Source organism: Cyphomyrmex costatus, unplaced genomic scaffold, assembly GCF_001594065.2.
Source record: "Cyphomyrmex costatus isolate MS0001 unplaced genomic scaffold, Ccosl1.0 scaffold4, whole genome shotgun sequence".
In the NCBI taxonomy this organism is placed as follows: Eukaryota; Metazoa; Arthropoda; class Insecta; order Hymenoptera; family Formicidae; genus Cyphomyrmex; species Cyphomyrmex costatus.
This window is the reverse complement of record NW_017278207.1, coordinates 29,437-46,299: the sequence shown is the minus strand read 5'-3', so window position 1 is coordinate 46,299 and position 16,863 is coordinate 29,437. Positions and strand designations below refer to the sequence as shown.

At 36.0% G+C, this 16,863-nt stretch overlaps 1 protein-coding gene across 1 annotated transcript in view; it reads left to right on the top strand.

Annotated features, from left to right (window-relative positions):
- LOC108777036 (nucleolysin TIAR) overlaps positions 1–8,714 on the top strand; it is a 437,806-nt gene extending 429,092 nt beyond the window's left edge. The window contains exons 9-11 of the mRNA XM_018543822.1: positions 484–725; positions 1,977–2,160; positions 6,962–8,714. Coding sequence (XP_018399324.1) covers positions 484–725; positions 1,977–2,160; positions 6,962–7,003 — 468 coding nt within the window. The 3' untranslated portion in view covers positions 7,004–8,714. The remainder of the gene's footprint in view (positions 1–483; positions 726–1,976; positions 2,161–6,961) is intronic.
- The last annotated feature ends 8,149 nt before the right edge of the window (positions 8,715–16,863 follow it).

Genomic DNA, 16,863 nt, shown 5'->3' with positions numbered 1-16,863 from the left:
CCCCCCCCCCCCCCCCGTTTAATATCACAAAGCTTTGGAAGAAAATTTCAATGTTATTTAGATTATTATTATTATATTAGATGTTATCATGTTCGGTAAATAAATGATTGTACATATAAACGGAAAAGAAATTTATTCTTTTGTTTCACAAATATTAATTGTGCACACACAAAAATAAACTGTATATTTTAGAAAATATTATTTCATTGATAATTTGGTGGAATAATTTGATCTGATTTCGCATTGTGCACCGTAAAGGAATGAATGAGTTCACGCGAGAGCAGCGAAATAATAAAAAATAATTTACGTGACGGCAATGAAATGATCGCGTTGAAATTCTCGCGTCGCCCATTTCAAGTGAACGACCACACAAATCTTCGACGGAACGAAATTACCATTCCTGACCCTATCGACATCGTTAAGCATAAAATCCAGACAATGTTCTTGCTCTTTTCTATTTCATTGATCTTTGTGCTCTTTCAGGCGTTATCGTCGGCGACGTACCCATACTACGCGGCGGCGGCAGCAGCCGCCGCGGCGGCGGCGGGCGTCGCGGGTGTCGGAGGCGTCGGTGGCGTCGGCGGTGCTGGACAACTAGGATACTGGTATCCGCCCCAATCTTATCCCACGACAGCGACACAAATGCAAGCTGGTGGCTTTCTTCAAGGCATGCAGGGGTATACCTATGGACAGTTCGCCGGATATCAACAGGCGCAATACATGGGGTAAACTTTTCACACGAGATAAAGTTCCTTTTTCCTGAAAACCAACTTTTTCACGATTGAAATTTTCAATAATCGGAGATTTTAATGTAACACGAATATATAATCCTTCCTTTACGGAGATAAGAAATATAATTATTCATATAATATTTGGGCTATAATATTAAGAACATGTTGCTCGAATTTGTACATTAATTTTAGGAGATTCATTCATCTATATATATAAATAATTATATTATTTTTAATAAAATTATCTAAATATGCGATATGAGAAACATTAATTATATACCAAGCTGAATGCAAATCCTAACATTTGTATGTAGAGGAAGGAGGTGATATTATAGCATCCTATTTACATTTTATACTACAATAACTTGGATAATATTTAATTAATTAGCAAAAGTCAATATTTAACTTAAAACTTAACAATTACATTCGTCAAAATGTTGTTCGATCGATTCAAAGTTACGAAATATTTATTACTTACAATTAGAACATTATTTATAAAAATGTGACAATACTGCATAATGGCTCGAAAAGAAACAAGAGTGGTAATGTGATCTTCCACAAAAATATATTTAAAAAATTGGTTTTATTTAAAAAATAGTGTTTAGTTACAAAATTAATAAAGAAATAAAATATTGTTGAATATAAGCAAATGTATATAACGTGCACATAACTTCTTCCGTGAGTTCAGTATTAAAAATGTATGATACACATATAACGTAAACTATATGAATCAACAGTAGAACTATTTATGAAATAGTTATTTTGGTATAAAAAGCTCGAGACAATCAGTACGTTTAAAGGGCCACATTAGCGAAATACCATGTTATTATTTATAACTTTGCATAACTCAGAATATATAGATACTATTAAATAATATGTTAAATAACACACAGTACACTCAAATATGTAACATGTGTTTCTGTGATAATACGCTCTAGTTTAAGATGAGTGAGGAAGTACGTGTAATCACAAACGCTAAAATGTACTTTAAAAACGTTTCCAAACGTTTAAAAGTAATAATGCATTATAATGAATACTGGCTATTGTGTACTGGCATATTAACGTTATGACGGCGAGCTATTAAGCAAATAATTTCATCACTAGTAATCACTAGAATTCGCCACCTAATAGCGGCGATATTAAGAAAGGCTATTGTATCTATATTGGCTGTAATACCACCTTTCCCTCTACTGTTCTATAAAATTACATGATTTGACGATTACATATTTTTACATACGAACATAGAATGGGAATGGGTGCTGTTCATGCTGCTGGCACAGCGGCAGGATGGGGTCAGGGATTACCTGGGGGACCACAGTTACCACCACACCACGCCACGACGGTCACGGCACCCCCAGGGGTGCAAGCCGCGCCCCCGCCACCACCGCCACCGGCACAAATGATGGCCTACCCGATGCAACAGTTCCAGGTAACCATTACTTTATCTATCCCGTCTGTATACGCGTGCAAGTGTGTGCGCCGTATTTGTTTGTGTGATGCTCGTTGGCTAACACCGAAGTGTTTCGCTTTTTTACATACCTTTGCATCTTGCCCCTGTTACATCCAAAAGCAATTTCATCGGTGCCAGTATTGGCTTGTAAATGTTGCACGTGGAAAACTCGATTCGATATCAAAAGGATATCGAAGGCATGCATCGACAGAAGAGTACGCACAGTATGTATACATACGTATGTATGTGTATATATACATACGATACATATATATGTATATACATATGTGTACACACACACACACATACACACACGCACGCACACATACACACACATATATATACATATACATACAATATATTGTCGGTGATCTTAGGAAACCTCGTAAACTTGTTACTCGATATATCATTCGAGAGACCGAGCGATAGAACATGGTATAATTTTGCACGGGTGGAACAATAAACATATAACTACAATAACACATATGATATAATTAACTGCACACATTGTATATATTCGGTATAATATTTTGGCTTTAGTTAACGGTATGACGAGGTTACGGGAGCAACCGCGATATGTTAATTTCAGTAATTCATACCAGCATTATTTACAATAATTGCATAACGTATGCAAATGGAAATTTGCATTTTCTTAAATTATATATTGTAAATTCAAGTTTATTTTCTCTGTCAGATTAATAAATAATACGTTGTCTGTAATGTCATAGCTACGTGTTATGTTATCAAACTTCGATTTCTCCGTTATTAATTCAGACCACAAAATTATTCATCCATCATAAATAAATCGGAAGTTCGCTTAATAATTAGTGAGAAATAGTACTGTGTATGAATGAAATACGGACTACTGTCGAGACCATATATGCTTATGCATTAAAGCTTACGATGTTTTTTTTTATAAACGGAGTTGGGTAAAAGACAGAGAGAGAGAGAGAGAATAGAACATTTATACCATATACTATTTGTATAATTTGAAATTATAATAAGATCAATAGAATTAATAGGTAAGTATTTCGTCTTACATACGAGAAATGATATATAACATGATAAGACATGTTACCCATCTCTACTATGTAAATAGATGTACTTTTTAGCTAGTTGCGTTGATTTTCTCACTGACGAAAGAGCTTTGTGGCAGTTATGATTGTATTATGGTAATTGTGTGACGAATGTTTATAATAGTATGCATGTTTAATAGATCCACATATAATTAAACGGTGAGAAATAATAGAAACTTAATATAGCATTATTTCGACTATCTTGTACCGAATTTCGAGAGATATTTACAGAAACTGAGAAGAAAAATAAGAGTTACTTTAATTTTTTGTTAAGACATTTAAAACAATGTTTGGTGTTACAATGGTATATATTCGTGAAACTTATAGAATATTATATTACACTAAACAATTATGTTATGTACCTTCTTATACAATATTATATCTTTCTAACGTAATTTTCATTGATACGCAATTGCACTCTTATTAGAAAAGTAATTTTTATTTTTTGTACACCAGACATTGATAAAGCAAGACAGGCTCGCTTTCCCGCTCGACACGTGATTATAGGAGATTGTCGAGATTTAGTTATGTTGCAAAAAATTGTGGTTCATGGCAGTGAAGTGAAATATGATACTTATCGTAGTTGTTGTCCAGAAAAGTACACCTCGACCATCTTGCTTTCTGCACAAAATGCACACGTAAGAAAGTGCGCACCGCACACAGGCACACACGCTAAAAACGACACCACTACAAAAAAAAAAAATGTGGAATATTTGAAAAGAGATCAGGGATGGCTTCGGGCAAGCGCAGCGAATGCATTTCAACTCAGCACCGCTTTTAATGCCCCGCGTTCTTTTTGCTTCAAGAACAATTTCTGAACTTGACAACTTGAAGTCTCAGAATTGAGAACGACTATCTTAATTTAAAAGCTCGCTAAAAACTCTAGTCTGAAATTTTCAAATTAACTCTGCTGTTTCTTTATTTTTCTCCTTTCATCATTTATTAAGTAAATAGAAAATACTTGTATGAAATATATTAAAAATTTTTCGACACTTACAATTTTATATTAAATAAAATAGCATTATTATTACAAAATCATATCTTACACTAACATTATATATTTCGTATATTTTTAGTTATTATTTAAGTCTAACTTTTAAAGTTAAATAAACTTCATCGGTGATTAAATAAAACAATATGTATTTGTTTTATAGTATTTTCAGCATATATGCTATTATATTACAATAGAAACGCATTTAAATTTACGGAAATGGAGAGTAAATCGGCTCGAGATTAAGAGATCCTACTTTGAGAGAAAATATAATACAATTATTAGGGATAAAAGAATAAATTTTCTGATCAACATCACTAGTAGACTTTGTTGAAGTATAATAAAACTGAACTGAATCAATGAGCGAATATCTGATTGTAAATCCGATTTGCTCACTAATTCCTTTCATCCGCTGTGCTTTAATTTAATGATCCGCAAAAATCTCTCTAAATGAATCGACAAAAATAAAAAACCAGTAAGTATTATAATGTTTCCGGTTTTTAAGTTAATTATATTATACATATGTCTATAGTTCATATTTTTGTATTAAAAAAAGATTATGTCAAGATACTTATTTTTCCATACATATACATAACATTTTCGGTGAACTTTGTAATGAATCACATATTTAATAGTTTATAGAAAATTTTTAGATGACTGTTATCAAAGAAAATATGGATAATTTGAGATAGATAGTAGTATATTGTAAACGCTGTATCGATTTCGGCTTTCGGTCATTAATCTGCAACTGTTTGCAATGCCAGTAAAACGGCCTGTCGCTCATATATGTGCTTAAGAAGATATATACATATCACGCAGCTATAGTTGTTTAGTGAGTCTTTTGTACATATCGCACATAGAGCGGAGTAAAAGTCACGTACCATTGCTCGTCTATCGCATCGAAAGAGATATTCCGGTGAGGAAAGTTAGCTCGCTTTCGCACAAATATCTCTCCGTAAAACCGAGTTCGCATTATATCACTGCATGTCAAGCGAGATATCATACTTTGAAAGTTGCTTGAAAATCAGCCATCGAGACCATCGTCAATTGAGAGAGAACACGAGTTCTTAATAACAGTACCGATCAAACAATGAAAGAAGGATGAAACGTGGGAAATATATCGCCACCGGGATTTTTGCAATTGGCTTCCCGTTTATTTTGCTAATATCCTTTTTCTTGTTACGAAAGTTACAAAGTTTTGCGTTTGATCACAGGATCTAAGAAAACAAATTTGTACATGGATATTCGCAATTTACAATCATGAGCTAAAGCTGCGAAGTTATGAACATGCAAATATCCCCGTGTAAATTTGTCCAACGTGTATTAAACTTTAACGTGCAGCTAACAATACAAAATGTATATTAAACCAATAGAAAATTAACAAAAAAAAAAAGAATTTAATACAAAATTAAGAGAACTAATATTAGATGAATGTTATAAATATAGTATGGATATAAAAAGCTATGATAGTTCTCTAATACCTAGATCTTAACTTGCATGAATATGGAATGCGAAATGTAGACATTGCATGCATTATGCTTCTTGCACTTTATCTAATTCAGCTCGGGTATCCCTCTGGAGTGCCTCTTTCTTTCATTTCCTTACTTTTATAAAGTATTATTTATGTTCGCGATTATACTATATTTTTATATATTATAATTTTAACTCAATCTTGACAAATTGAATAATTATTCTGAAATAAAATGTCAGTATTTCAGTAAATATTTTGCGATTTACGATCGTTGCCTTTGGAATAAATTTCATTATGATTTATATGATTTTTTCTCTTTATTATTATAAATTATTATATTAAATTATGTTTAAAAGATCGAATGTACGTGATAATATTATATTCAGTACTCTTATTGTTCATTATCCAGGAAGGGATGCTCGAAGTTTTCGAAAAGACTATCTTTATTTACATATTTCGGTTCGCAGGCACAGTGATCGCTACCACTATCATCGCACGGCCTGGCTTATCCTTTCTTTCGAATATCAATTAGCATCAGGATAACTGCATCTACAACCTGGCTCAACCTCTCATTCAACCTGAAATTACTCGCTGCAGCTTATTTTTATGCAAAAGGCATAATATTTTCGACGAACGAAAAGGAATGGAAGAAAACATGGAAGAAACGAAAGCAAAAATTGTGTCTATTCGCGACTTGTTTATCAATATAATAATTTATAATATACGATTTCATAGCAATCTAAACTTCATTTATTCAATGACGACTGAGAAATTTGCAGTGATTAGGTCATGAAATCTTGCGGTTAATGCGCTGTCGCCGATGCGATAAATTATAGTACAAGCAGTTTAATCTACTTGCTGTATAATTATTATGCGGTCTTTACATCTTTACTATTACGTCACACTGTGGAGGTTGAGTCATGGTGAAGGTAGATTCAGATCGATTAGAATCCATGTATAATAGGAGAATGTGAGAAATTGTAATGAAAAAGCAAGGATGAAGAATGAAACAGAAGCGAGAGAGACAAAGAGAGAGAGAATGAACGAAAGAGAGAGAGAGAGAGAGAGAGAGAGAGAAAGCAAAAGTTAGAGAGCACATAAACGAGCGCGAAGACGAGTGAAAGAGAGGGAGAGAGAGGACTATTGTCGAGCATATTTCTATTACTTTCTTGAAATTCGGACCAAGATTTAACCAGCGTTTGTGTGTTCAAATGGTAAAGTGTGTTCTTGGTTGCGGTCCAGCTAGCGGATGAGGACTGGCTGACGCCTAGCCTTCTAGTGTGATGGTAAGCAAGTACACCCCACCAACAGGAACAACTTCTACAGCAACAACAGTTACCACCACCATCACCACCATCATTTCCTCCTCCACTACTACTACTACCACCACCTCCAACAACAACAACAACAACAATAACAACATTTCCGTCATCATCGATGCACAATCGACCGCGACAGCTAAAGCAGTAGAATTCATGCCACTTCCGGCTTGACGATGCGCGAGTCGAAAAGGCAGCAATCACGAAAAACAGATAACACTTGTTTAGTAAAAACGAAGAAACAAAGTGAGAAATAAAAAAAAAATAGTAATTAAGAATCATAATCCTAGGTAATTTTGCGCAAGATGCATCCGACATCCCCTATTTCCCCTGTAAGTTTTCACGTCCAATGTAAGAAAAAAAAAAAAAAGAACTGCTACCGATTACTAAGCGGAGATACCTCTCGTCCAGTCTGTAGAATAATCTAGCAACTTACTCGGCTTGAAGAAATAGATAGCGTTTACCGTTACAGTATAGCTTCTCAATACGAAAAAAAAAAACACGAAATCCGGCATACATGTGAATAAATCATTCGATGGTCTGACAGTGTTTTTCTTTTTAGCGAAACTGGCCAATTATATGCATATACTATGTATCGTCCAGCGAGATAATGAGAAATACGAGTCCACATACGTTCAATGGGATCGTGGTTTATCAGATTCCTTTTAATAAAGAGCATAAATTCCTTGATCCTCTCTACGATAACAAGAAGAGTGCCGGATACAGACTCGTTACACGAATTCATTATTTTTGTAGTTTGGGCTTAACAGCGAAAAAAAAAATAACTCAAAGACATTTAATGTGTCGAAGGGGACGCTCGCGGTCGAATGCGACGGCTGGCGAGCGGCTACGGTGTATAAATGATAAATACAAAGATTAATCGAAGCATACTCTCGTGAAGATATATAAATATATAAATATATATATATATATATATATAAATGAAAGAATATATACATAAAAGAGTAAAGATTATTATAAACAAAATTCAATTAGCTAGTTAGATAGGCATGTTATATTAAAAGTTATTCGAGGTCGATTCGATATTCGGCGGCAAGGAGGAAGTGGATCTTGTGTATATTCAGTAGCGCAGCATTTTTACGGGGATGAAAATAATCTTGGCCCCTTTGTACAACTCATCGGAAAATATATAAACCATAGGAATTACTACTGGATCCACGTACTTTATCCCATTTGCCACTGCGAAAAGACTTCGTATCTCGATCAATATATATATTTATTTATCGGATTCGTGGCCAAACGATAATTCCGCACCCTGAAATCTTTGCAGGCAATTTAGTATCCGTTTTTATCATTCAAATTTGTCTTTTGGACGTGTAACACGCGTAGACCTGTTGGATACTTTTATAAAAAAAAATAACAGACATGTACACGCCAGAGGAGGGCATCGACGAATTAGCACGTTCCAAACTGAGAAAGTGACGAAACGCGCAAAACACCGATCAAATCACCGTGGTTTTTAAGTAAACGTTAGATTTTTATATAAGATGACTATGTACAACCGAAGAATATCGAGATTTTGACGTTTAAGCAATAAAACGTTATACTTAGAAAAGAAAAAAAAGGCAGCCATCGATCCTTCCGTCTCTTTGTAAATCAATCTCGCTGCGTAAACGAGAGAGTACACGAATTCTTAACAACGAAAAAAAAAAAAATAATAATAATAATAGAACGAAGATAGCTAGAGAAAGAGATGGTGCGTGCACGCGTGTATTTTAAATTATTCGGGAAACAGTAAAACGATCGCAGTATCCTCGTTGTCCCGAATTTCGACTTGACCAAATTGATACAAAAGAAAGACGAGACCGAAACTCCTATAAATCGCTAACATGTAAGTAATTGCATGAGTGCAATCGTACATATAGCAGAGCGCTAGAGAGGGAGGGAAAGAAAGTATGAAAAGAGAAGAATGAGAGAGAGAGAGAGAGAGAACATGAGAGAAAGACCGAGTGACGAATAAACTGCACAGCACAAGCAAGGGACGAGGAAGAAGGGGTTAAGTAATTCGTAGATAGACATATTGCACAAACAGCACGAAAGTTAGATTAGACGAGTTAAGTTTTTTGTTCACGCGTGCCCTGTCCGCGCGGCAGCCGTTTTAGAATCTTGACCGTATTAACGTAATATCATCATCGACGTGCTCCTCTGCCATTAAGACTATCCGCTTGCTGGAGAAAAATCGGTCAAAAGAGGTGGGTACGAGAACGAATCGAGGTGCTAGCGCGAGCTTCAATACTTGAAAAGATGGGAAGCGGCTGGAACTTATTGCAACCCGTTTCCGTTATTTCCGTGCTCGATCGTTTGTATCTCCATCGTCCTGTTTCTTGCTCCTCGTATCTACTGCCTCTTCTTACTCCTTCGGTTTTAAGTACCACAACTCATACTCATCATATCGATAATATCGTGTCCTCGCTTTTTCTTCGTAAAGCGTTCATATCGAAGCAACGAGTAGAACCGGGGCAAATAAAGAAACTAGTAAAATTTAATGGCAAAGGATGACAAAAAATTTTGATTCAATATTTCTGTTTTCAGAAAATCTAAAATATGAAATATTTTTAATTATAAAATCGTATAACATTCTTACACAATGAATTTTTCGCTGTGAAACTCTAAAATTTATAAGCTGAGATTATCTGTTTTATATATGAAATATTTTTAAAAATGAAATTAAAATTTAACATGGAGTCTTTAATGTCATTGTTCCTATTTATATTGGAAGAGACTCGCTGTGTCCAAAAACATTGTAAAACCCTTTATAAAGTAACAGTTTGCCTTTTTCAAATCTCTCTCTCGTGACATATTTCATGAATACATATTTCGTGGATACATAATCTATAATTTTGCTCGCATAGATAGAGACGACAAAAATACGGAAACAAGAAGAGAAAGAAACAGGTTCGGTTAGATTAAGAGGCGAAGAGAACATATCGATGATGACTGAAATAAAAACGAGATAGGACGAGAGCGATAGACGACTTTGATATTAATCAAAAGATAGACGGATCGTGCTTTAAGCGAATCAAAAGCGTGTTCGATGTTTCTCAATCAAAAAGATCAATGATCAAAGTACGGCACACACGAATGTTTGAAACGTAGCGAAGGAAGTAGAGAACGGCACAATCAAATCTGCCCAACATCGCATAGAGTTTAGATGTTTCGTGATGAAAGTAGAGAAAGAGAGAGAGAAAGAAGGGGAGAGAGAGAGAGAGAGAGAGAGATGTATGTGTGTGCGTGTGTTGTATATCTGTGTATGTGTGTCTACCAACGATCCGTCGCGATTGTGTCAACCAGATAAAAGAGTGATTTTCCCGTGAGAGGAAAGCTCGACAATAAAAATCGCCATATTTCAACGTTTTCAATCGCGATGAATGATTCTGATATAGTAATTTATATATTGTATAACCACAATTAAGGATAACAATGTTACGGCTATATTTGGCTGCATTTTTGTCGCCTTGCTCTTATTTGATTTACAGCTTCGTAAAGAGATGTAAAAGAAAATCGTTCTGAATCGTTATACTTTCTAAGTTCCATTTTGTACGTTTAGCGAAGATCATTAAAAGATAACCTTATTACAGATTTATTTCTAATTTGTGTTATTGCTGGTATATATATATATATATGTTCTTAGAAATATATTTATTCATACATATGTTTAATTATCTGCACATAATTTTCTTATTGAATGCATTTAGCTTATTCTAAATTTTATTATGTCTTTAGTTTAGTACGACATATGAATTATCATGCACGATCGCACGTGATGTAAGCGCGGCCACAATTATTTCTTGCAGTCTTTGCATGCGATGAACATCAATTTTAATCATCTTTCGACCTTTTAGTTCTGTCGTAACCTGCACCTTGAAGAAATTTTGTCTATATCATTATAATTAAATATTATTCTTTCATTGTTTATCTTTATAATACAATAATGTCAATATCTAACAAAGTATTAAGGAAATTAAAAATATCAGTGTAAATATATATATATATTTACGATAAAATGCAGGTTACAATCGCGATTTGCAAAACTTTCATATTATTTAAAATTCTAGCTTAAAACGAAAAAAAAAATCGTCATGCTTTATATAACCGAATCTCGTTTTCTAATAGAAATTGGGTGACTAGCCTCGAGGACACGGCACGAGTATGCAAAGAGAAAGCAACAAAATTATAAATAAATATATATACATACATATAAATACAAAAATGCATATATATATTATATATATAAATATATATACTTGCGCGCAGCGGCGGCGAGGGCTGTTATTTTCAATCGTCGTGCGTAAAACAAAGCACTGTGCGTGAAAAAAAGAGGAAGAGAGTTTAGCTATTAAGAAACGACATGAAAAAAAAGAACATATAGGTAAAAAGAAAATATCGTGTACATTATTAGTTAGGCAAAAGAAATAAAAATATAGGTTATTTTTGTGAAAGGTGGAACGAGCGAGGGGAGAGAGGGGGAACAAAGAAAGAGAGAAAGAAAGAAAGCGAGCGAAAGAGAGAAAGAGAGAGAGAGAGAGAGAGAGTGTGGCAAGAGGGACCCAATGGCAGACTGTAATACGAATTATGCAATAAGAACCTGTTATCGCGTGCGTTTGCATCTGTCAATCAACTTCTGTACAGTAACGTATATCGGGAAGCGTTTAATCAACAACAAAAAGATATTAATTGAATTTGACATACTCTACTTTTTACGTTCCTTACGTTCCGCCCAATCACTCCCCTTATCGAATTGCTCGCTATGCACTCCGACTCGATTCCACCTTCGACAGAGAAGAAGTGAAGGGATCCCGCGTTCTTTCAAAGAATCAGCGTGGACGCCCAATCTTGTAAAAAGTATTTAAAAAAAAAAAAGAAAAACAAGGCGCCTTGTGAACACGAAGGCGTGTGTATAACTTGATGTAGTCCTGTACGTTGTCTAGGACATATACCGAGTGGAGCTAGCCGATTGTCGAGCGAATCGTCGCGTTAAACAGGAAACCAAAATGTAGCATAAAGTGATAGATAGATAATTATTAATGTAATATCTGACTTAGTAGGCGAAAAACGAATGGGGCAATGGAATCGCGGACGGAAACGACGGATGACGGGGAAGTGTGAAACGGGGCGAAATTAATTGTATAAAAGGGTTGGGCGGGGGGGGTTAAACTGTGAAACGAAAACCGCACCGTAGGGCAAAAAAAAAAAAACTGGGGTAGGAAGAGAGATCCACCAATATAATGGTACCTAAGATCCACTCATGGACCTATTTCGGGAAAAAAAGGGACACGCGCGCGCATACACGAGGTGTAAAAAGAACATATACGCGTATGTAAATACACACAACACCAAATACACAAAGTGCACATACAGGCATACGTGTAGAATAATAGCGGCGAGAAAAACTTAACAAAGTGAGCTCTAGACGTAGTCTAGTCTAATCTAGCTTGTCGATCATTAGGTTAACGAAGTAAAAAGCGTTCGTGAGGGATAGTGCAATAACTAATATCCGCAAGTTATACTCAGCACTCTTATACGGCACAAATGGCAGGACGCGTGTATATGCATACACCTGAAAAAAAAAAAAAACATATATTTGACATGTATAAACATAAATACATGTATACACACACCACACACACACACACACACACACACACACAGGAACGCGTTGCTGCGGCTGCTGCCTCCATCCTTTGCCCGCGTCCTTAACTCACGCGCAGTTCTCGGATTCTATAATCTGACAATTGGTGTATATTAGGTAACGCGATTCACACTGCACTGTTTCGAGATTTTTTTACCATTACATCGTTCCAGCTTTATACCGAAGCGACCGCTCCTGGTTATCCAATCCTCATCGAATTACTATGCAGTCTCGAGTTACAACAAAATTCAATATACGTGCTCTTTTCTTTTTCTTTTTTTTTTTGCCTCTTTCGCTCTCCTCGATTCCTGTCACGTAGCGTGTGTTTCTTCTCTTCTCTTATCGTTAGTATCTCGTAACGGACACCGCGCGTCATTTCGACTCTTCTTCATCCGTGCGTTCTCCTCCCATGATGCTCTCTTATTTGTTTCCACGATTATCCTGAGATGCCCACCGCATATACGGGATTCCTCCGCCTGAACAGACTTAATCTCTCGCGGAGACTTACCAAACGATAGTCGACAATCATTGAAGAAACATACATTTAGAAACTCTTGTACGTGTTCTTTTCACCGAGGGCTAGGTATTAATTATCGTCACCGACGCGCGTTCGCCCTAGTCTTGTGCAGGCAATGGGACAAAGGAGGGTGTAGCATCCGGTCGCTGGAGAAAGTAAGAGAGCAAGGAGTATATTAATTGCCTACGACGCTATCCTAATCGTGTTCGCGCACGCGCATATGCCGCGTAATGCTTTTTGCCTCTCGCGAGGGTGTACCAAGACGTGATTTTGATATCGTTCAACACGTAGGTACCGCGCGATGCACACATGAAACATATCATCGAGCCAATCAGCCGATCCCACCACTCCCAATTAGGAACTACAATGAGGGATGTGGAATGCAATTAAGCGATTGATGCTTCAAAAGTTACTCAAACTGCAGTTGTGCTCACGAAAACGTTTTGTTCTCTGTTCGCGACACTATAGAGCGGTGATGCTTAGGAATCGCGGACGAATCGGGGGAAATCTTAGCCGATCCCGTAAAATTTATATTGCGCACTACTATTTGTTTTCATCGTAACAAATTGCGTGCATAGCAATGACAATCGTCATAATTTACTTCGATATAATCTGAACGTGATATCAAGAATAGTATTCATAGGCTGTGTACTTAAATTAAGACATCGTTTTACTTTCCATTTATGATTACCGATCTTTTTGCACTTTCGTGAAACTTTTTATGAATTTCGAATATCTGTGAACGACAAATTGATATACATAGGTACGAGGTAGTAAGTTATTGGAATTTTTAACGCGATTTAATTAATATACAACATAGGCATATCAAATGTATGTATAATATTTTACCGAAACAATTTCATCGATTGTTATAGAAAAAAAAAGGGGAAAACAAAATTAATTTCATATTCTTCTAAAAAGTACTATTGTTTCGTATAGCTAAATTTTTAATCGTAAATCGCAACCGAACGTGTATATTTTCTTTCTAACCGAGGTGCATTTAACTTAACTATTTATATTCAGATGTGCCCCTCGAGAGTCTAACATAATTCTTAGCGGGACGAGGGCAGCAGTCGAGCCAAATTGGGATACTTACTGATGCAAAGCACCGTGGAAACAGCTTAGTGTTAGAGCAAGAATGTTTAAGAAAAAAAGCACACAGTGAAAGAAAACAAAAGTAGGAGCCGTAAGCGTAGATAAAACCGAGCATAAAATATAAAGTAATGTATGTATATAATCATATATATTATACAAGAAAGACTACAAGACATCTATATAATACAAATATGTATATTATATATACATATATGCATATATATACGTGTTAAGATGATAACATTAGCCAACAGATAGAAGCTATATCGAGTATAAGCTTAACGAAGAAAAGAAGGGAGCGAACGAATGCGGATGCGCGGCATATGTATGCGCGCTCCGTGACATACTGTGTTAAATACCTTTAGTTATAAGAAATAAGAAAATACATTGAGATGTAACTAGTAAGAGAAGATAGATGTGGCTAGCCTGCCGGACCCCCTGTGCCCCTAAATATAGATATATGTAATGTATGGAGCGAGAGATAGCGGGAGAGAGTGTGTGTGTGAAAGAGAGAGAGAGAGAGAGAGAATGCGCGAAAGAAAGCTTGTGTGAGAGATAAGAGATAAGCAGGGCGAACATGTGAGGAAGAGTGCGAATATGTCGGAATATAAGGAATAAAAGCGAGTGAGAGTGAAAGAGAGAAATAGAGAGAGAGAGAGAGAGAGAGAGAGAGAAGAATGAGGTATGCTTCAGCGGAAAAAAAAAAACGTTAAGTAAAATTTCAAAAGGGGAGTACGATAACTATGATCGCGTCCGATTCATACAGAGATTACGACGTTCCTTCATTTTTCTCGTAGCTTTTCGTACGATTTGACAAAGTATGCGTTGCGGGGCCCTTAGACATGGCCCGTAGATACGGCCCTTCTCCCTACCCCGATGCGATACGCGGCATATCACTTACAACCGTACGCTAAGAAGTTAGGTGCCTTTATCCACTTCTTTATGTATATGCATTTCGGTAAAGAGAAGGACAACGAGAAACTGAAAAAAAAAAAAAAGAAAATTTTTTTAAAAAGTAGCAAGAACGCGGACGATCGGGGGGTGGGGGGCAAAAAATATATATACATCGGTGAAACATACGCATATTGTATATCACGCATGAAACGGCACGGCGGAGCTCGTGAAGGGGAAGGGGGGGCCGACGTCCATCCATCGTGTGCATCGTTCGGCACTGTGCTCATATTACGGAAACAGCCACCGAAATACGTCGGCGCACGAAAAAACAAACGGCAACAAAACGTCATAATAACGAAAGCGACAAGGGGCGATCAAGCGCTCGTGACTTAAGTACACTTCCGCGCGATTAAATGTATTGGCCCGCGGGGTCCCATGGCAGCCTCGTTGCATATTTAAGTTAAGGAGCTGGGAGAGCGCGGCTCGAGAGAGTGTCACGCCGAGCGAGAGCTGTATAATGTATATGTAATTTGCAACGATGCGTGACGGCGCACGCACAAGGACAACAATACACAAATCACACACGCATATACATACATATGTAGAGAGAACGAGAGAGCCGTGTACTTCGCGCGCGGACGGCAGAGAGACAGGTATGTGTGTACACAGGGATGTGTGTACACACGCGCTTGCAGAAACAATTTTCACACAATATACACGCAACACTACCGCGAGACGCCCTGGGACGTGCGTATGAAGAAAAAAAAAAAAAAAAGAAACGTGTATGATATTATATATACATAACATAGCGTATAAAAGTACATTATAAATAATGATGAATATAAATAAAAATATATATAAATACTATGGAAAAAGTAAACAAAGTATAAATATGAAGGAAGTATATAAACGAAAATATAGGATAAAACACGCATAGGCTTAAGAATACAAGATATTATTATGATGATGTATGGTTGGTTTATAATGTAAAATATATTATAGAAAATGTATATGTGTTATTTTAACTTCAATCCTGCATTAATCCTTAAATTACGATAGAATTGCTTGCTTAGATATATATATATAATTCTTGAATATTGTTTCTTATTAATTTAATAGATATATTTACATGCATTTGCAAAAATAAAAAATTGAATTTGCTAATAATTTTACGAGTTTTTCCCTCGTCCATAATTTTTGTGCGGCTAGAATAATTTCGTAGCAATAATCTTTCCCATCTATTTATATGATGAAAACAAAGAGCATTTAACTCTAAGTACAAACAGCGCGTAACAATTAAACGTTTGCATTCAGCAGTAATTAAACGTAAACATCGCTCGCATCGATAGTAGCCGCGAGATATAACGGCTGTATGCGCTTGTTCTACCAGTTAAAAAAATAAGGGTTGGGCACCACAACGCAGGTAATTATACAAACGTGGCGAACACGAAAACGAAGAGAAGAAAATATGCGCACCATACAAAACATTAACCGAGAAAAATGGAATTATAATTCCATTTTTATCAAACGTAATTTTTTCTCCTAAATATATATCTTTTATATTTATCTTATAATCTTTAAAATAATTTCCACGATATATAAAAGCTCTCGTTTAATTAAAGAACGTTGCTTAAATTGCGCGTGTATGTGTGCGTGATATAGGAAAACT